At 40.0% G+C, this 22,097-nt stretch overlaps 1 protein-coding gene across 1 annotated transcript in view; it reads left to right on the forward strand.

The window, feature by feature from the left end:
- Positions 1 to 22,097, forward strand: part of NUP205 (nucleoporin 205) — a 94,067-nt gene that overhangs the window by 67,597 nt on the left and 4,373 nt on the right. Inside the window, exons 34-40 of the mRNA XM_080663423.1 lie at positions 4,220 to 4,358; positions 7,113 to 7,239; positions 13,652 to 13,728; positions 15,583 to 15,711; positions 15,921 to 16,047; positions 20,292 to 20,458; positions 21,903 to 22,026. Of these exons, the coding sequence (XP_080519549.1) occupies positions 4,220 to 4,358; positions 7,113 to 7,239; positions 13,652 to 13,728; positions 15,583 to 15,711; positions 15,921 to 16,047; positions 20,292 to 20,458; positions 21,903 to 22,026 (890 nt within the window). The remainder of the gene's footprint in view (positions 1 to 4,219; positions 4,359 to 7,112; positions 7,240 to 13,651; positions 13,729 to 15,582; positions 15,712 to 15,920; positions 16,048 to 20,291; positions 20,459 to 21,902; positions 22,027 to 22,097) is intronic.

Here is a 22,097-nt window from a genome sequence, read left to right on the forward strand (position 1 = left end):
TCTTGCCACTCCCGTCTGGCCTGCATAGTTTCTGTTGAGAAATCAGCTGACAATCATATGAGTGCTCCCTTGTAGGTAATTAACTGTTTTTCTCTTGCTGCTTTTAATATTCTCTCTTTGTCTTTTGCTCTTGGCATTTTTTTTTAAATAAATCTTTATTCAGATTATTACAATTATTTCTCCTTTTTCCCCCCATAGCTCCCCTCCACCCATTTCCCACCCCACCTTCTGCCCTTACCTCCCCCCCACTGTCCTCATCCATAGGTGTATGATTTTTGTCCAGTCTCTTCATGAACCCCCATTCCCCTTTTCCCCTGAGAATTATCAGTCCACTCCCTTTCTATGCCCCTGGTTCTATTATATTCACCAGATTATTCTGTTCCTTAGGTTTTTAATTCACTTGATTTTTAGGTTCGCTTGTTGATAGATATGTATTTGTTGTTCATAATTTTTCTCTTTACTTTTTTCTTCTTCCTCTTCTTTAAGAATACCTTTCAGCATTTCATATAATACTGGTTTGGTGGTGATGAACTCCTTCAGCTTTTTCTTATCTGTGAAGCACTTTATCTGCCCTTCCATTCTGAATGATAGCTTTGCTGGGTAGAGTAATCTTGGTTGTAGGTTCTTGCTATTCATCACATTGAAAATTTCTTGCCACTCCCGTCTGGCCTGCATAGTTTCTGTTGAGAAGTCAGCTGACAGTCGTATGGGTGCTCCCTTGTAGGTAATTAACTGTTTTTCTCTTGCTGCTTTTAAGATTCTCTCTTTGTCTTTTGCTCTTGGCATTTTAATTATGATGTGTCTTGGTGTGATCCTCTTTGGATTCCTTTTGTTTGGGGTTCTGTGGGCTTCCTGGACTTGTAAGTCTATTTCTTTCACCAGGTGGGGGAAGTTTTCGGTCATTATTTCTTCCAATAGGTTTTCAGTATCTTGCTCTCTCTCTTCTTCTGGCACCCCCATAATTCTGATGTTGGTACGCTTGAAGTTGTCCCAGAGTCTTCTTACATTATCTTCAACTTTTTGGATTTTTTTTTTTTGCTTTTTGCTTTTTCGGTTGAGTGTTTTTTGCTTCTTTGTATTTCAATTCTTTGACTTGATTCTTGTGTTCCTCTATTCTGTTTCTGGGTCTCTGTATAATATTTTTTATTTCAGTCAGTGTATGTTTAATTTCTAGTTGGTCCTTTTTCATATCTTCGAGGGTCTCGTTATATTTATCGGCCTTTTCTAGGATATTCTTAAAAAGTCTTATAACCGTGGTTTTGAATTCTATATCCAGTCGTTTGTTTTCCTCCATTTCTTTCGTTTGTGATCTGATTCTTTGACCCCGCATTTTCACTGATTCCCTGAGTTGGTAAGGTAGATATTTGTGCTAGGTTTCCAATATGGCCCAGTGGGTCTGCTTCCCCAGTTAACCTGAGGTGGACACTCTTGGTGCACCCCTTTGTGGACTGTGTGTACAGCCTTGTTGTAATTAAGTCTTTATTGTTGTTGGTATCACTGGGAAGAATTGACCTCCGGGCCAGTTGGCTGTAAGGATCAGCTGTGTCTATGCTGGGAGAAGTTCGGTGCTGGAGATAGCCTTATAGGATTAGACTTGGCAAATTGCAATAGCCTCTGTGCTCAGCTTGGATGGGGTGGAGTCTCAGTCTTGGCTTCCTGTCAGCCTTGCCCTTGCGCGCATGTGCGCTTTCAGTCCTCCGCCTTCCCCAGCTCGAGTCTCCGCCTGAGAGTGCAGACTCCCCCCACAAGAGCGTGGGTCCCCAGGGGCTCGCCTGGAACTGGGGTTCACTGCAGTCAGAACTGGGGCTCAGTGCAGTCAGAATCCTCTGACTCCCTTCCACTAGGGAAAGCCTGTGGCAACCTCCGCAGCCTTTGTGCGCACTGGCCCGCGTGCGCCTTCAGACTTCTGCCTTTCCCAGCTCGAGTCTCCGCCCGAGAGTCCAGACTCCCCCGTAAGAGCGTGGGTCCCCAGGGGTTCGCCCGGAACTGGGGTTCAGTGCAGTCAGAACTGGGGTTCAGTGCGGTCGGAGGCTTCCTTCCCCCTTCAGCCAGAGAAAGTCAGCCAGGCTCTCAGCCGCCCTTCCTCTCTGCACGCACAAAGACCCTTTGCCGTACCTCCAATTCTCTGTGAGCTTTTCTCTTTGCTTCTAGTTGTAGAATTTTCACTCAGCCAGCTTTCCTGTGGTTCTGGATGGTGTCCGTTCTGTCTTTTAGTTGTAGTTTTGAAATTGTTGTGCGAGGCAGCAGTTTAGGTGTTTACCTATGCCGCCATCTTGGTTTCTCTGCTCTTGGCATTTTAATTATGATGTGTCTTGGTGTGGTCCTCTTTGGATTCCTTTTGTTTGGGGTTCTGTGCACTTCCTGGACTTGTAAGTCTATTTCTTTCAGCAGGTGGGGGAAGTTTTCTGTCATTATTTCTTCAAATAGGTTTTCAGTATCTTGCTCTCTCTCTTCTTCTGGCACCCCCATAATTCTGATGTTGGTACGCTTGAAGTTGTCCCAGAGGCTCCTTACACTATCTTCATATTTTTGGATTTTTTTTTTTGCTTTTTGCTTTTTCGGTTGAGTGTTTTTTGCTTCTTTGTATTTCAAATCTTTGACTTGATTCTTGCGATCCTCTAGTCTGCTGTTAGATCTCTGTATAATATTTTTTATTTCAGTCAGTGTATGCTTAATTTCTAGTTGGTCCTTTATCATATCCTCGAGGGTCTCGCTAAATTTATCAGCCTTTTCTAGAAAATTCTTAACCTTATAACCGTGGTTTTGAACTCTATATCCAGTCGTTTGCTTTCCTCCATTTCTTTCATTTGTGACCTGTTTCTTTGTCTTCGCATTTTCACTGCTTCCCTGAGTTGATAGCGTGGCTTTGTGTGCCAGGTGTTCTACAGGGCCCAGTGGCTCAGCCTCCCCAGTTACCTGAGGTGGACACTCTTGGTGCACCCCTTTGTGGGCTGTGTGCACAGCCTTGTTGTAGTTAAGCCTTGATTGTTGTTTGTATCATTGGGAGGAATTGACCTCCAGGCCAATTGGCTGTGAGGATCAGCTGTGTCTACGCTGGGAGAACTTCTGTGCTGGAGACATCCTTATGAGACAAGACCTGCAAAAGCCTCTGTGCTCAGCTTGGATAGGGCGGAGTCTTAGGGTGGAGCAGACAGCACTGGTTTCCCGTCAGCCCTGCCCTAATAGGCCCCTGTGTCTCAGTGTCTTGTGGTAATCGCTGCAAGCACCTCTGATAGAAAGCCACCCTCGAGTTCCGCCCGCTGCCAGACAGTCCATTTTCTCCCCGAATGAGTCTGGGTCCCCAGAGTCTCGCCCAGAACTGGAGTTCAGTGCAGTTGGGAGCTTTTGTCTCCCTCCCGCTTGAGAAAGCCAACTGCGTACTCAGGTGCCCGTCCTCTCCGCGCACACGTCTCAGTACCTCTGCCTTCCGCAGTTCCTCTGAGTCTCAGTGTGCTTTTCTCTTTCCTTACAGTCCATTTTCACCCTGTATGAGTCTGGGTCCCCAGAGTCTCGCCCGGAACTGGAGTTCAGCGCAGTCAGGAGCTTTTGTCTCCCTCCTGCTTGAGAAAGCCAGTCGCACACTCAGTTGCCAGTCCTCTCCACGCACGCGTCTCAGTACCTCTGCTTCCTGCAGCTCCTCTGAGCTCAGTGTGCTTTTCTCTTTCCTTCTAGTTGTAGAATTTCCACTCAGCCAGCCTTAATGTGGTTCTGGATGATGTCCGTTTTGTCTTTTAGTTGTAGTTTTGAAATTGTTGTGCGAGGCAGCAGTTTAGGTGTTTACCTATGCCGCCATCTTGGTTTTTTTTCTCATAGGTAATAATTTTGTAACTACAATGATCTGAGACTTAATCTTTAAAAGTAAAATAATTTTTACAACCTCATTTTAACTTAAAATATATTTTTTTAAATATAATAGACTATAAATGCAGATTAATTTTTGGCTTTGGGAACAGGAGAGGGAAATTTGGGGAAAGACTTGTTTTTATTTGTTTCTTACTCATAGTCTCTTTGGCCCAAGGTTACATTTCGAGCAGATTAAATACATTGAGGAAATTTCAAGCATTGCCTTTTCAAATTATGCAGATTTTCTTACTAAGGATTTTTAAAATTTAAATAACTTCTGTGGTGGTTTGCCATGAAAAGAGGTGGTCAGGGACGTGTGAGTGTACCTTCACCCTTGCACTGTTGCTCTCTCCTTGTTCGGTGGAAATGAATGAAGCATGTTTGGCATGAGGGACCCCCCTGTGTTCATCCCGACTCCAGTGGACCGGTACCGTCAGATTCTCCTTCCAGCTCTCCGCTTATGCCAGGTCATCCTCACGTCTAGCATGGCCCAGCACTTGCAGGCAGCAGGGCAGGTAAGGGGAACCTTAATGTAGAAGTTGTCTCATGCCAAATCCTCATGTTACAAATGCAGAAATCCTAGGATAGAAAGCATGAGTGAATTGACTGTAATCATCCTGTTTGTGGCCCAATTGGGTATCGAAAACAGGGCCCTATACTTTACTCTGAACTTCATTGGCCTGTTTTTAGCTTTGTTTGAATGAAACACCACAGCTAATTAATAGAACAGTGAGATGGAAAGCAAGAGATCTAAATTTGTTCTTCAGTAAAGGAAACTGTTATTGTGATAGGATTAAGCTGGTTTCTAAAATGTAATTTAACCAGGTATTTATTGAGATGAGGCTATATACCATGTTAGGCCTTGCAGTAAATACAAAAGATAGATGATACACCACATTTAGTTGTGTTATTTAGAGAATGAAGTAAGTAACTTAAATAAGTGAATTTTCATCCTAGCTGGTTTGGCTCAGTGGATAGAGTGTCGGCTTGTGAACTAAAGGGTCCCAGGTTCGATTCCTGTCAAGGGCACATCTCATCATTGATGTTTCTAGCTCTCTCTCCCTCTTCCTTTCTCCCTGAAATCAATAAAAAAATATATTTTAAAAAAGTGAATTTTCAAACTCAATAATTTTTTTGAGCACCCCAAAAATTAGTTTTATTTTCATTGCTTTTCAGTGAAACCTACAAAAAATATATATATTATTTCTTTAAACTAATAATAACACAACATATAATTTAGCCTTTCACTGATTAATTAGGCTTGTCACTATGAATCTACAGTCTTATTGTATTGCTCTATTACTGTGATACCCTCAGGAACTATGTCCTAATAATTTATGGTAATTTTATCTGCTTTTCCTGCCATCAGTTAGGATTATCTCATCAAGATAGAATTCCGCTGTTTTTTTTTTTTTGTTTTTTTTAATTTCTTTATTGATTAAGGTATCACATATTTGTCTTCATCCCCCTATTCCCATCCCAAACCCCTCCCCACGCATGCCCCCACCCCCCTGTTGTCCGTGACCACTGGTTAGGCTTATATGCATGCATACAAGTCCTTTGGTTGATCTCTCCCTCTTACCCCCACCCTCCCCTACCTTCCCTCGAATGCCGCTGTTTCTAAGATGCCACCTTATTTTGTACTGAATTAGTCTAAGTGATATTCTACCCTTTCATGCTGGGCCTTTGAGTCAATTCTTTAATATTCAAACACTTCCCTTGTCTTCTACAGTATTATGATTATGACTTTTTAGTAGAAGTTGGCCATAGTGGTATAAGACATCAGTTCTCTGATACCAGTCTTACTGACTACAGCAGAACCTCCTAAGGAGCATCTTTAAAAAATACAGATTACCGAGCTCCACGTCCAGTGATTATGGGCTAAGATCAGGAATCCGAATTGAAAAATTGAAAGGGGACACAGTTCCTGAGTGACTCACATGTTCGGCTCGTTTGGGCATCATCTCTGTGAAAGCATTTATGATCAAGTTGAGGACACCTTGTATGTGAAAATAGAGTTCTCCATGATGGTGCACTGTAAATCCCAGGTGGAAAGGCAGAGTTTGAAGGTAAGGGTTTTGAGCTCAGTCATTTTACCCTGTCCAAAGGAAAAGAGAACTAAACAAAAGCTTTTATGTGATTCTCCCCATGTCATATTAGCAGACTTTCATAGAACCACTTCAGTAACTCATTTTCATACCCACTGATTTTAAACTCATGTTCTGGTTCCATCTGGATGAAAATAAAAGAAATAAAATAGGGTTTAAACAATAGTTTCCATACACTACTTCTAAGTTATATTCTTCTACAGTAGCCTCTAAATATATTAATTTTTTAAATTTATTGATTTTTAGAGAGAGAGAGAGACATTGATTTGTTGTTCCACTTATTTATTCACTCATTGGTTGACTCCTTGATTTTTTACAGAGAGGAAGGGAGAGGGATAGAGAGTTAGAAACATTGATGAGAGAGAAACATCGATCAGCTGCTTCCTGCACACCTCCCACTGGGGATGTGCCTGCAACCAAGGTACATGCCCTTGACCGGAATCGAACCTGGGACCCTTGAGTCCGCAGGCCGATGCTCTATCCACTGAACCAAACCAGTCAGGGCGAGAGCCAAATTTTTTTAACTTAAACTTCTTCTAACGCCACTTCTTCAAAATAGACTCGCCCAGGCCGTGGTATTTTGTGGAAGAGCCACACTCAAGGGGCCAAAGAGCCGCATGTGGCTCGCGAGCCGCAGTTTGCTGACCACGACTCTAACCAACTGAGCTACCCAGCCAGGGCTAAATATATTAATTTTTAAACTTTGAAGTAATCCCTTAGCTTTCTTAAGAATTTTAGGTGTTTGCTTCTTCAAGAAATAAACTATGTAAGTGCAAAAGACAATTGCTTGTTTAATGTTCTTCATTACATTGAATTACTTGTTTCAGTGTTACAAAAAAGATGAGTTATACATTTATAATTTTCTATTCTTTCACTTCTTTTTTTATTTATTTTATTTTTTAAAATATATTTTTATTGATTTCAGAGAGTAACGGAGAGGGAGAGATAGAAACATCAATGATGAGAGAGAGTCATTGATTGGCTGCCTCCTGCATGCCCCCTACTGGGGATCTGAGCCCGCAACCTGGTCATGTGCCCTTGACTGGAATCGAAGTTGGGACCCTTCAGTCCACAGGCCGCCGCTCTATCTACTGAAGCAAACCAGCTAGGGCTGTTCTTTCACTTCTGTGTCTTTGTTTCTCCTCCTTTTTCTCGGCTTAGGTGTTGCAGTTTCTCATTTCGCATTCTGATACCATACAAGCAATCCTGCGTTGCCAGGACGTTAGTGCCGGGTCTTTGCAGGAACTGGCTCTGCTCACAGGAATTATAAGTAAAGCAGCACTTCCAGGTGAGTTGAGTGCGTTGAACAGACTTCTAATAATTCTTTTCAAACTTACATGTGCACTTAATAGAATGAGGTTTTTATTACTTTGAAGTACAGGAAGTCCTTGGGTTACGTCAGACTTGACGTACATCGTTTCATGGTTAACGTCACCATCTCATTCATTTATAAAAAATAAAGTTCCGTCATTTCGACGTACGTACATATGCGCTTTATGTTTTTTTTTGTTTGTTTGTTTGTTTGTTTTTTAAAGGATAGTGAGGCTGGAATAGGGGCCCTCAGCTGGTTCTTATTTATTTATTTATTTATTTTATATATTTTATTGATTTTTTACAGAGAGGAAGAGAGAGGGATAGAAAGTTAGAAACATCGATGAGAGAGAGACATCGATCAGCTGCCTCCTGCACGCCCCCCACTGGGGATGTGCCCGCAACCCAGGTACATGCCCTTGACCGGAATCGAACCCGGGACCCTTCAGTCCGCCTGCCGACGCTCTATCCACTGAGCCAAACCGGTTTCGGCTGCGCTTTATGTTTTTTATTATTTATTTACCACAAATTAAGGTCAGGAATTGTTATCTTTCTTTTAAATATTTTTTACTGTTTCACTTCATTACTGCTGTGTATGTGCTCCGTGTGAGTGATGTAGGTGGGTTCCAACTTACGGCGAAAATTGTGTTATGTCATGCCGCAGGAACGGATCTCTGACATAACCCGAGGACCTACTGTACTAAGTTTATATTTGTAAAAATGATATATACTCTTATAAAAAATTCAGAGTCCAAGAAAATAATCAACACTTAAAATCCCACTACCCAGAAATTACCACAAGTTAACATTTGGTAAGTAGCTTTTCAAACATTGTTCCATGTTTGAACAATGCACATAAGAGACAGAGAGAAATAGAGATGTACAGAGGTAATTTATACCAATGAGATTACCTTTTACATGCAGTTTTTAGAAAATAACTAATCTATAATAATAAAAGCATAGTATGCTAATTAGACCGGACAGCTGAGTGACCTTCTGGATGTCCTTCTGGACACCCTTCCGAATGAAGCTGGGCTGTGAGGGCTGAGACAGCTGCTGCAGCTGCCAGAGCTAAGCCCCTTGCATGAATTTTGTGCATCGAGCCTCTAGTTTTACATAAATTTAACAGATAAAAAACTAATTGAAGAGAAACTGAAGACATTGCTAAACTCCAGACAAATGTTTCTTTACCACAAGAGTCTAAGAGATACTAGTTCTTAAAAATGATTATGAAAAATTAAGATATTTTGGTCATTTTTAAAAATTTAATCTTTTTTTTTTTTTTTTTTATAGGAGAGGTTTAGATTTATTGAAGAACAAATACAAACTCCCACATGGGGAGGGGGCAAGAGTCCCCTTAATCTCTTAATTGCATGTAAATTTTAGATAGTCTGTTAACTCCTGATGTGAAAGATAAAATGATGAGTGTTTTTTAAATTCTCACAATCATTTTATGAGGTATAATTATTATTGTCCACATTTGACAATGAGGAAACTGAGGCACAAGAGAGGTTAACTTTTCCAAAGTGACAGAAAATACTGGTAATAAAGCGTTTCCTAGACAGAATGGCTTCTGAGCCTGTGCACTTACCTACTAGGCCAGGGGTGGGCAAACTTTTTGACTCGAGGGCCACAGTGGGTTCTTAAATTGGACCGGATGGCCGGAACAAAAGCGTGGATGGAGTGTTTGTGTGAACTAATATAAATTCAAAGTAAACATCATTACATAAAAGGGTACAGTCTTTTTTTTTATTTCAATAGTTTTATTCATTTCAAACATTTTAACAAGAAGAATCTAAACACTAATTATTATAATTTGAAACTTCAAAAAATGGAGGAATCATAGCATAATAACATACCTTATATTGAAGATGGCAAAGGCAAAATAAAATTGCCTAACAAAGGAAAGGTACAAAAGCCTTTCAAATTAAACTTAAATGTAATAAAATAATTTAAAACTGAAACAAATAGAAAAGAACAAAATGTGTAAACAGTAAATTAAACATTTTCTTTAGTGCAACTTCCAAATTATGCCCGGGACGTAGATGTAGATGGCAATGTAGACTGGGTTGAAAGGTTTTTGGTCTTTAAAACATCAACTTCAGTGGGAACAGTGTTGTTGGTCTCCTTTTTAGCTAATGCTCTGATACTGTGCTCTCCAGGGGCGTGTCTCCCTACATCACCACGATAACGTGTCTACGCATTCCCAGGGTGATGTCGGGGGACGCGTCCGCGGGCATTAATTACAAGGAGCCTCTGGAAAATTGAGAGGTTGTTCCTTCTACTGAATGTGCGGATATAAATCCGCCCTCTCAGAAGAAGGAGCTGCGGCCGTGTTTCCCGACGTTGCCATGTTAACACTGCTGCTGGTGAAGGAGCGGAGGGGAGAGCAAGAGAACCCTCCGCTCTTTCGGCTCCGCGGGCCGGATAGAACAGTCGATCGGGCCGGATCCGGCCCGCGGGCCGTAGTTTGCCCACGGCTGTACTAGGCACTACTACCCCCTTTTTTGTGTTGGAGAAGTCTGAGACCAACCCCTGATTCCATGCCACCACCCTCAATATTTTTTCCTCTCTGGGGCTATCTCTGTACCTGAGCGGGGAGTGTTTAGCAGGGCAGAGTATGGTACCTATAGAGGCACTTGGAGCCTGAGCTCATTCTGGTTTTTTTTTATTGTTGTTGTTAATCCTCACCCAAGGATATACTTCCATTGATTTTTAGAGAGAGTGGAAAGGAGAGAGCTAGAAAGAGAGAAACATCGATGTGAGAGATGCATCGATTGGTTGCCTCCGGTACACACCCTGACCAGGGCTGGGGAACCTGCAACCAAGGTACATGCCCTTGACCAGAATCGAATCTGGGACCCTTCAGTTCGTGGGCCAACACTCTATTCCCTGAGCCAAACCAGCTAGGGCCTCAGCTCATTCTGAAGAGCTGCCCTTCTTCACTCCACCCAGCTGTGATGTGTCCAGTGGGCTTATTCTCATTTTCCCAACTCATTCCACAGAACCAAGTCAGGCCACCCTTGCCTCTACTGAGGTGCTGTAGTGTTGTAAAGTGGTTCTCCTCCTAATGGTTTTTCTCTCGATTTCTGCAGGTCTTACCTAATTATTCCAATATGCTTCTGTGCAGACTGCAGGGTCTCCATGAGAAATTTCAAGAGTCTGTTGTTTTATCTTCTTTCCTCCATACTGCTTGTGAGGAGGAGATAAGGGCCATAAGCAGAATCATGCTGCTTACTCCACCAGATTTTCTCTTTTTTTCTTTCTTAGCTACCGCTATTCTTCACTATTTATGGCATAAGTTGGCTCCTTTCCTTTTTTGGTGAATTTTGTTCATTTTTTAGGTTGATGACAGGAGGGGCATTTCTGTGATGCTACTTTAATTTACCTTCTTTACCCAGAAGTCCTAGGTTAGGTATAGAGACTTACCTTTTAGCAAATCTTCTGGCAAAATGGTTCTCTTGATGAAGTTTCCTTTCATTACTTTTTTTTTTAAAAAAAATAATATATTTTATTGATTTTTTACAGAGAAGAAGGGAGAGGGATAAAGCGTTAGAAACATCAATGAGAGAGAATCATCGATCAGCTGCCTCCTGCACACCCCTCACTGGGGATGTGCCCGCAACCAAGGTACATGCCCTTGACCTGAATCGAACCTGGGACCCTTCAGTCTGCAGGCCGACGCTCTATCCACTGAGCCAAGCCGGCTAGGGCTCCTTTCATTACTTTTTTTTTTTTTTAAACAATTTAATCTTTTTATTAGAAAATATATGAACCTTTGTAGAGGGAGAGTAATTTGTACTCATTGAGAACTTTGACCAGCAATTTTATGTTTTTAATGGTTAACAGCTAGTGTAAAATGATTCATTACTTAATAAGCACTTTGTCTGGTTTACAAAATATTTCATAATATAAGGTCCAATAGGTGGAACAAAAAGAATCACTAATCTGATTCCAACCCCCAAGTTTTATTTTTTTCATTTTTTTATTGATTAAGGTATTACGTGTGTCCATATCTCCCCATTGCATTACTTTTTTAAACACCTAAAAATTGTCTGTTTAGCTAATAGCATCATTTGACTATGTCAGTATTAAGATTCTGTTCAGCCCTAACCAGTTTGGCTCAGTGGATTGTGTTGGCCTGTGGACTGAAGGGTCCAGGTTTTATTCCAGTCAAGGGCATGTACCTTGGTTGAGGGCACATCACCCACAGGGGTGTGTAGGAGGCAGCTGATCGATGTTTCTCTCTCATCGATGTTTCTAACTATCTCTCTCCCTTCCTCTCTGTAAAAAATCAATAAAATATATTTTTAAAAAAGCTATTCAGAAAAGCATTTATTTTAACATGCTCTTGATAAATTCAAAGAAAATAAAAGAACAGAGTAAAGCAATTTCTGCTGTCTAAAAGGAACCAGATGTCAATTTAATTTATTTTTCTAGAAATTATTCTCCAGGTATGTGTAAAAATTTTCCCTCCTTACACAAGTGAAATTATACCATACATACTGTTCTGTAACATTTTTTCCATTGTGTCTTTATCTTTTCTCATCAGCACATATAGCTCCTACCTCATTCTTTTTAATTAGCTGCATAGGTTTCCAGTTGTGACATACTTAACCAGACCTCTGTTGTTTAACCAGACCCCTATGATATGTTGACTGTTTCCAGTCTTAAAAATTCAACTGTGTGGTATTTAATAACCGTGTGTGTGTGTGTGTGTGTGTGTGTGTGTGTGTGCGCGCATTTTTGCAAATTTGAGCTGGTAGGCTTGATACATTTCTGGCATTGCTTGGTCAGAAATATATATATATATATTTACATTTTTTTGTAAAAAAGATAATGCCAGATACCCTTCCAGTTTTTAAAACAATTTTCATTCCTATCAACCCTACTCTGTACAGTTTGGTCCTTGATTACATACTGTTTTGTATTATTCTATAATACCATTAATTTGTCTTAAAAGTTCCCATTAAATTATAAGTCCATTTATAACTTTGTATACCCCATATTGCCTAGCCCAGTACTGGATATGTCATACCTCCTCAAATACTTATTGACAGGTTAATTTTTCTATGACCCACAGATATTCTGAAAAGGATTTTAAAGTTGAAAGTGATACTTATGGTACACAGAGTAGTCAGGTGGCATTTAACAAAACGGTCCTACAGAAACTGAGAATTGGTGGTCTTTTTAAATAGAACCAGCAGTTGGTGTGCAGGGGTAAAAAACAAAACCAAAAAAAGGGAAAGAATGGGGAATAGCAACATATGTTGCAGAGTACAGAAAGTTCGAGGACAAAGGAAAAAGCCGCAGTTCCATGATAGTGTTGGGTACAAAATCCAGCTTTCAGGGTGGTTAAGATGGGAAAGAAGGGCATAAGAATTACAAGCAGCAAATACAGAGAAAACATTTCAAGCATTTGACATGAACCAGGTTTTTGCCTTATTTTGGAATATAAGAGAGACCTGACACATTTCAAATACTGTAGTGAGGAAAAACCCTCTGTGGCAGGGAAGTTTTAGTATGCTAGAAAAGAAAGTGAATCTGGGAGCAGACTCCCAGAGGAGGAGGTGGGCAGGGCTGGCATCTAGTGGAGTAATGAAGCTCAGGTGAGGCATAACAAGCCAGCATGTGCCAGTATATCCTGTAGGTTTGTGTTGAGGTCATGGGCCAAAAAATCTACAAAGAGGACTGTCATTATAAGGAGCAAAGGCTAAGATTCTGGGTTATAGGCTATGGAGCATATGCTTGGAAATAAATGAATTAAAGAGGTTGTGAAAATGCATAGAAAGTTAGGGTGGCTAAGACAAGTTCAGGTGGGTTCTCCTCAGCATGTCCATGGTCATGGAAGAAAGAAAGAAACCAATGGGAGAATGACCTGTGGGTTTGCTTGGAGGGCTAGATAAAGAGAGTCCATGGTATTGTAAGAAATTGATCAGCTTGATTTAGGAATTTTGAAATGGGTCCAAACTGAGAAGTTGAATGGAAACTTTTGCATATGTGCAAAACTAGTTTGACTAAAGGAAAAGAACAAATCAAATGATACAATACCTAGAAAAGGTAAAAGAAATGCATTTTATTCTTAGTGTTTTATATTCTAAACTCTTTCATGAAAAAATAATTTACTGCTGACTTTAGAAATTTTTAGCTTTTATAACTATAGATAAAAAGTAGATTTTTCTCAAAAACTTTAAAAAGTGCCTTTTAAAATCACTAATTGATCTAGATTTAGATTGCATATCTAAATTTCTCCAAAATCCTCTTGGTAAAGTCTGTATCTATTTATGCAAATAAAGACTGTAAAAGACTAGAACTGTTCCTTTTAGCTTTTTAATGTTTTTATTTTATTAATTATAAAACTACATTTAAAGGCATCCCAAATTTTCTAGGTATATTAAGTGAACTGGATGTTGATGTAAATGAAGGATCCCTAATGGAGCTACAGGGACATATTGGAAGATTCCAGGTAACTGATTCTTATTTCTTCAAAGAGGAGTTGTAAGACTTTTAGCAAAATACAATAGTCCCTTCACTCATCCTCCCCAATCTGCTGTCTGGATTTGGGCAAACCCTTTCAACTATTTTAATTGATTCTTGTTATCTCTAAATAACATGCTTATATTGCTACTACTTGATTATCCAATTTTAGGAATCATCATTGACTTCCCATTGAAGAAGTTAAGAATCTAGATCTCTTTACTCCTTTTCTTCCATCATAACATATGTGCATTTCTTATTACCCTCCCCCCCCCATTCAGCATAACTATACCATAATTTTGATTAGATCAATGTTTGGCGTTATATTATTATTACTGTGTAATTGTCATGGACAATATATTACTTTTCTGTGTAACATTATTTTCCCTTGAATATGTACTTTTCTTTTTTTATTTGCTTGACTTTTATGTACCTATTTCTAATTTATTCACAAACTCTTCTCCAATTGTGTAACTTCCTATCAGTATATTCAGACATATTAGATAGCTTATCAATTAGATATCATAGTCTTTCTGGGAGCCTCCTGGCCTGCTTTAATCATCTTCACTTTTTATTGGCTACAGAATAATTATATTTATGTACTAGAATTTATATTTCATTGTTTTTGATACAGTAATTTTCTTAACCAATCCTCTTTTCATAAACTGTTTTTCAAGTTTCCAAAAGTAAATGCTGCCTTCAGCATTTTTGTATACAAAATTTTAAACTATAGATTAAATAACATAACCAGTATCACTAGGTCCAAGGATATACACATAGTGCATTTTGAGTTATCGTCAAAAAGGGTTGCACTCTCACCAACAAAACCCAAATACTCCTTTTTTTCCCCTCAGTCTTTTCACTTTTTTCATTGGTAGGGAGAAAAAAATATCTTTGATGAATTATTCGTAAGTTGACCTCTTGGACATGTTTTAGTGCATCTGTTTTATCTGTAAGAATAGCAAACAGCCAGTTATAAATGTTAAAAATAGACATAACTGTTTTGACAAAATGAGTTTATATTATAGTCTCCTTAATATGTTTTGCCTTATCCAAACTTATTATTTAAATATCAGTTTAAATAAGGTATTATGGAAGGTAGAAATTGCTACTATCACTCTAGAAATGTGGCACCTTTATGAAGTCCCCAGAAGTGGTCATGGGAGTAACAGCCTTTAAATTTGAGCTTTAGTGGACAATTATCATGGCCATGCTTGTTTTTGTTTTATAGATATTTTTATTGATTTCACAGAGAAAGGGAGAGAGAGAGAGAAATATCAATGATGAGAGAGAAACATCAATGATGAGAGAGAATCATTGATCGGCTGCTTCCTGCACACCCCGCACTGGGGATCAAGCCCGCAACCCAGGCATGTGCCCTTGACTGGAATCGAACCTGGGACCTTTCAGTCCTCAGGCCGACACTCACCTAGCCAAACCAGTTAGGGCATGGCCGTGCTTGTTACAGATTGTCTTCCATTTGCCATTTCACTTTGCTTCTCATTGTTTATTGACTTGTGTTTTTTTAGTGAGTATGTACCAAGGAATTATTTGGTGTGATAGAGAATTCTTTGGCAAACACTTAGATTCTAGTTGGGATTCACTCACTGCTAAAATAAAATTGGTATTCTTGTAATGAGTTGACTGCCAAGCATAGACATTTGCAAAAAGGTGAATTTAATAGTGTTAACTTTAGTTGCCTTCATTAGAATAAGAAATCAGACGTGTTAAAGAGTGATTCCACTCTCCCCTAAGTTTTTCTTTTTTTATAGCCCTCAAGAAAGAGAGGCTGCTAATTTTAAACATTTAACTAGATATTAACAAAATGTCTTCCCTTTTTTAGCGCCAGTGCTTGGGACTACTAAGTCGCTTTGGTGGCTCTGACAGACTCCGTCAGTTTAAATTTCAAGATGATAATGTGGAAGGAGACAGAGTGAACAAGAAAGATGAGATTGAACTCGCTATGCAACAGGTAAGGGGAGTGAGAACTGTGTACCTACTCTTTAAGGTTTTTATGTTTTAGAAATATTTGATAAAAGTAACATTTGAGTAATTTTATATATTGATTTATAACTTTTTGGTCATTTTACAATTTGATCATAACTTTGTTCTTCATATCTGGATTTCAATGATATTAGGACATTTGGGAGCTAATATTTTTGTTACTGCTCTTTGTTGTAGATTTGTGCCAATGTCATGGAATATTGCCAGTCACTCATGATGCAGAGTTCCCCTACCTTTCAGCATGCTGTGTGCCTCTTCACCCCAAGCCTGTCAGAAACCATAAATAGAGATGGACCCCGGCAAGGTGGGCCTTGTTCTTTCTCTCTGTATATGAGGAATTAAGTTGTTATGATTATGACAAGCTCTAGTTGGCTCTGGTAAGATGTGCTTGTTTTTCTTTGTGTAACAATGGGAAAATTTTAAACCAAGTTTTTAAGGAGTGGTGAGGAAGTACTATTGTCAGACCTGTGGATAGACTGGGAAGCTCGAGAGAATAGAGAAAGTCTAGATTTTCTGAGGATAAATCTAGAAGAGTCTTGTGGCCAAAGTATAGTTTTCAATAGTACTTGAGACCCCAAAGGAAGGACCTAGGTTTGGAGAATAAGCTAGCTGGGTGAAAATATGAAAATGTAACAGCCCCATTCTCCCCAAACATATAGTAGACTGTTTTTTTTTTTTTTTTTTTTTTTTTTTTTTTTTTTTAAATATATTTTATTGATTTTTTACAGAGAGGAAGGAAGAGGGATAGATAGTCAGAAACATCGATGAGAGAGAAACATCGATCAGCTGCCTCCTGCACACCTCCTACTGGGGATGTGCCCGCAACCAAGTTACATGCCCTCGACCGGAATCGAACCTGGGACCTTTCAGTCCGCAGGCCGACGCTCTATCCACTGAGCCAAACCGGTTTTGGCTAGTAGACTGTTTTGATAGCATGTAATTGGTCCCTGAGACTGTTCATTTAAAAAAAAAAAAAAAAATTTTTCTCTTTGTTCATTTCCTTAAATATTTTCAGTTGCTCTATCTTCAAGTTCATTTATTCTTTCCTGAGTCAGCTCCATTTGGCTGTTAAGTATATCCAGTGAGTTTTTTATTTCAGAAATGTTATTTTTCAGTTCTAGAATTTCCATTTGGCTTTGTTATATCATTTGTATTTTTTCTACTGAGATATCCTGTGGTTTTTATTGACTGTGAGCACATTTTGTTTTCTCTTGGTTAGGATAGTCAGAATAGCTACTCTGAAACCCTCATTCACTAATTTCCAACATCTGGTTCGTCTGAGATTAGACTTGATTGGTTTTCTTGTCTTTTGAGAATGTCTTCTGCTTTCTTAGTTATTCGCATGTGGGGTAATTTTAAATTGTATGTTACACTTCCTCCCCGTGTGCCTGCTTCTGTTCACTCTGGTACCCGTCAGGTAGTTGTTTTTGTATTGTGTCTAGGTTTTTTTTTTTTTTTTTTTTTTAATATATTTTATTGATTTTTTACAGAGAGGAAAGGAGAGGGATAGAGAGTTAGAAACATCGATGAGAGAGAAACATCGATCAGCTGCCTCCTGCACACCCCCCACTGGGGACGTGCCCGCAACCAAGGTACATGCCCTTGACCGGAATCGAACCTGGGACCTTTCAGTCCGCAGGCCGACGCTCTATCCACTGAGCCAAACCGGTTTCGGCTTGTGTCTAGGTTTTTTACCTGTTGTCTGGTATGATTTTAGTTTGTCATACTTGGAAGCAGAAGTTCTTAATATCTAACAAGTTACCTTTACTTAAAAGATACTTTTCATTCAATGATTCATTTGGAGAGTAGTCTTACTTAGGTAAGAGTATGTCTTAATGAAATTGAAGAAGTAGCTATAAATGGATATTAAAGCATTTAGATTGGAGATATAAAACAATGGCTTTGACATAATTAAGCAAATTAATTCTACATAGTTCTAGCTTTGTCCTGTATTCAAAAAGTTTGCTTCCAGGAAGATCACTAGAATAAAAAGGAGTCCCACTTTAGGGAGATACTGATCCTCACATGTGCTCGCTGGGTGGTTCAGCAGCGGTGAAAGATCATCTTCACCTTGGAATGATTGGCAGTCCTACCCTAAACCCCTCATTCAGAACAGTGGTTTGCATATCACCCAGCAGTGACATTTAACCTCATCCATCCCCTCTCTATCTGGCAATTTGTGATTGTATCTTGATGAAGACCTGACTGCATCAAGAGGGCAATCCTTCTCTTCCCCCCTTAAATCTTAAGTTTTTAAAAAACACAAGATTTTCAAACCAAATCCTAATTTTGTCATTTAGTCTTCAAAAAACATTAATCATATGCTAATAATGTATCAGTAGTAATTATTAAAACTTCATTTTAATCTTTCACAAATAATTATCATTCTTTAATCTTTAATACTTAAAGATGAACTTTATGAAGCCTATAATTGATCTTTATTTTCCTTCAGGCTTCTAAAAGAGTTAACAAGCATATTTTCCTCTGCCAGTTCTAGACATGGTATGTTGTAGGTTTGAGAACACTGAGTCATAGAGAGGCACTTGAACCTAGTGGTGAAGAGCACAGACAAGTGACGAACTGCCTAGATTTGTGTCCCAGTTCTATAAGTGACAGCTGGTATGACTTCAGAAAATTTACTTACCCTCTTCGTGCCTCAGTTTCTTTATTTGTAAAATAGCAATAATAACAAGCTCTGCTCCAATGAATGACTGTAAGGATTAAATGTGTTACTACTAATATATGTAAAGTGTTTGAGAACAGTGCCTGGCCCTTAGCAATACCTAAATGTTGGCTATTATTATTTTCATTATTGTTGTTATTGTTATCATTTAATATATTTACTATTACTTGTGATCCAGGGACACTTTCCTATAGCACCTCTATTGCCAGACCTCACGATCTTGCCTGTGGAATCTGTTTCTGTAGTCAAATTTCTTAGGAGCCATCTTCATCTGATGTCTGTGTCTGATAGCCTGTGAACACTGGTCTTTTCTAGACTTGAGCATGTCAGTGTGAGAGCTCCTAAAATGCTATGGAGTAATCTTAGCATTAGACTATCCTCTTTAGATGTCTTTCTACCAGGGGAGATACCACACAAATGTTAACTGGGGACCAGGGTACATAAGTTCACCAGGAGGAGGCTCTGTGTAGATGTGATGACCTGTATCATCTTCAATGAAGACTGGAATGGAAACCTGAAATCAGATGTGTCTGGGATATCCTGGTTGGTGTCAGCACCCACTGATAAGGGGCTGTTTTCTCTCTTCCCTTCCACACGAAGACCCATGAGATCTGACTCTGGAGCAAAGTTAAGGGCGGCAGTAGTGAAGGAAGCAAACGCCAATCTCTCCTTCACTATTCATGGCCGTTAGGGCTATTCAACAAAGATGTCTCCAAATTGAACCTGAAGTTGCTAAGGTGTTTCTGAAGAAATCCATCAGTCATAGAGAACAGTGCTCTATTTGCCCACACAGGCTGTCTGTAGAGTAGCAGTAGTATTTTCTCTAGCTGTTCCCTCTGCAGGCAACTTTTCTGACACCTCGCCATTCCTTGTACCTTCATCAGAAGGTGGTCAAGTCAAAGGCAGATCATTTTGTTTTGCTGCCCAAATGGAATTACTGTGGTAAAAGACTCATTAAAGTTCAAATCCAATGCTATCCTATATAATAAAACCTAATATGCAAATTGACCGAACAATGGAACAACTGGTTGCTATGACATGCACTGACCACCAGGGGGCAGACACTCAGCACAGGAGCTGCCCCCTGGTGGTCAGTGTGCTCCCACAGGGGGAGTGCTGCTCAGCCAGAAGCTGGGCTCATGGCTGGCGAGCACAGCAGTGGTGGCAGGAGTCTCTCCCGCTTCTGAGGCAGCACTAAGGGCCCCTCAGGGGATGTCTGAGGCCCACTCCCCACTGGCAGGCGGACATCTCCCGAGGGGTCCCAGACTGTGAGAGGGTGCAGGCCAGGCTGAGGGACCCCTCCCACCCTCCAGTGCACGAATGTTGTGCACCAGGCCTCTAGTTTTTGAAAGTTTTAATTGGTGTTTTCCTTCTTTCTTTGGAAGAATGACTTTGAGCTGGGAATTCAGCAACCAGAAAGATGCAGACTGGAAATGAACCCATGTAACTAGAGCAGTAGGGTGAGGCAGGAGTTACTCACCTGGGGTCAGGAAACTCCAAACTTGTGTATATGGTCTGGGGGTTGGGGGTTGGGGTGGGGTTTATAGCTAAGGTTTATAACTAACATAGAGTTCTGAAAGACATCTTTAGTCAGTAAAGGGTAAGCTCTGTCTGTGTCCATTAGTCACATTTCCTTATTCTCTCAAGGTCTTCAGCCTTATGTTCACCCCTGATTATGGACTCAGAGTAGCTCCTAACCACTCCTTTGAACTGTCAATGGTATTTAAAAGTAGTCTTGGGTAGGTTTTAATAATAGTTTACATGCCCTTAAATTCCTGGGCATCCCTTGTTTTAAAACAGGTCATTTGAAATTCATATAAAATGCTTACATGTGGAACATTGTTTTTTATCCTCAACTCTGTTAGATACCCAAGCTCCAGTAGTTCCATATTGGCGCCTGCCTGGTTTGGGCATTATTGTCTACCTACTGAAACAGAGCGCTAATGATTTCTTCAGCTACTATGACAGTCATCGGCGGAGTGTCAACAAGCTACAAAATGTAGAGCAACTTCCACCAGATGAGATAAAAGAGGTATGAATCTTATAATGGGCTGTGAAGCCACTGACTTCACTAATAAGGACCAGCGTACTGATATCAGACTTGTGAGTAAAGATGACGTATGCAGTGAGACAAAAGGAATTGAAATTCTTCTTCTATGTGACTTGAAGAAGAGTCCCTCACCTTAGCACCTGTTCAAGAAAACCACCTGCCACCAGGAGAATGGCAGCTGGTCTTTGTATGTGATAATTTATACTCTAAAGTCTGCTGAGAAACTGAGGCTTCTACTACAGGTGCTTATTCAGTAGATGTGATTTCCTTAGGTAAGATGTCTCTACCTTCAGTATCTTCAGTACCTGCTTAGTAAAATTTTCAGGCAAGGAGATGGAGTAATAGAAGTGACTGCCTGCTCTCAATTACCCAGAATTATTTCCTGGTGTTTATTGTAGCTAAAGATACTGAGTTGCCAGGCTTGCTCCCTAAGTAGCCTGCCATCTTTCCCATTTGGCACAGGCATCTCTTGGCATTGCTGCAGCTTCCTCTGTCCTATGGCAGCCTGGACCATTTTGTCACTCATGGTTTCACCAGCTTTCCTAAAAAACTCCATGTCACTCTTCAGAGTAGTCAGTGCCTACTCCCTCTTGCCACTCTTCTGATAATCATAGGGAACGTTTATTGAATGTTTATAATGTGCCAGGCCCTGAGCTACAAGTTCTATGAACATATGAGGCGGATGTTGTTGTTCTTCTCATTTCTCTGATGAGGAACCTGAGTCACTGGAAGTTTGAATACCCAAAGCCATAGCTAGCAAGTCCACTGAGTCAGGAGTTATTGACTGGGTTCAGGTAGTCCCTGAAATTGTGTGGCTTACATCAGGCAGCCCTTCCCCCTTATGCCAGCTTATGGGCGATGCTAGTACTCACAAGAGGAACTGTAGCATCATAATAAAGTACGTGACCTTCCACTGTCCCCACTTCAGAACACCCTCTGCCAGAGACAGTGTCTGAATTTTAATTGAACCATGTGCTTATAGGTCTGCCAAACAGTGGTGACCGCAAAGGTTCTAGTTGGTGATCATGTTTCTTATGCTCTAGAAGTCTACTTTACATTTTCTTAGAAGATATGTGACAGCTGTTACAGAAATGCTGCATGGCATTGTTACACCTGCTGCTGGAAAAACCTGCTGTTCTCTTCTGTCTTAATTTGACAGGAAATTCAGGGTTGATTAGAAATGTCTGTTTCAGAGACAGGAGTTTTTCAAAAAGCAACAGATGACTATTCATTTGTAATTCAACTGCTTCATTTTTTGTGTTATTAGCTTCCTGACTAGAAAGTGACTCTTGCCTGCCAGGATGTTTAGATTTATTTGAATGTTTTTCACAGTGCTTATCACAAGTAACCCTCTTACAGTACATTTTCATTAATTTTTGTGACAGTTTGTGTCATTCTTAATACTGCATTTGTTTCTTTTTCTTAGTTGTGTCAGTCTGTGATGCCTGCTGGTGTTGATAAAATCTCCACTGCCCAGAAATATGTTCTAGCAAGACGGCGTTTAGTGAAGCTGATCAACAATCGAGCTAAACTGCTTTCCCTTTGTTCTTGTATCCTTAACAAAATCACAGTGGAACTTGACCTTTAAGAGAACCTGCAAATGTAGGAACTGTTTATTTAT

This window comes from Plecotus auritus (assembly GCF_963455305.1).
Source record: "Plecotus auritus genome assembly, chromosome: 4".
NCBI classification, from domain to species: domain Eukaryota; kingdom Metazoa; phylum Chordata; class Mammalia; order Chiroptera; family Vespertilionidae; genus Plecotus; species Plecotus auritus.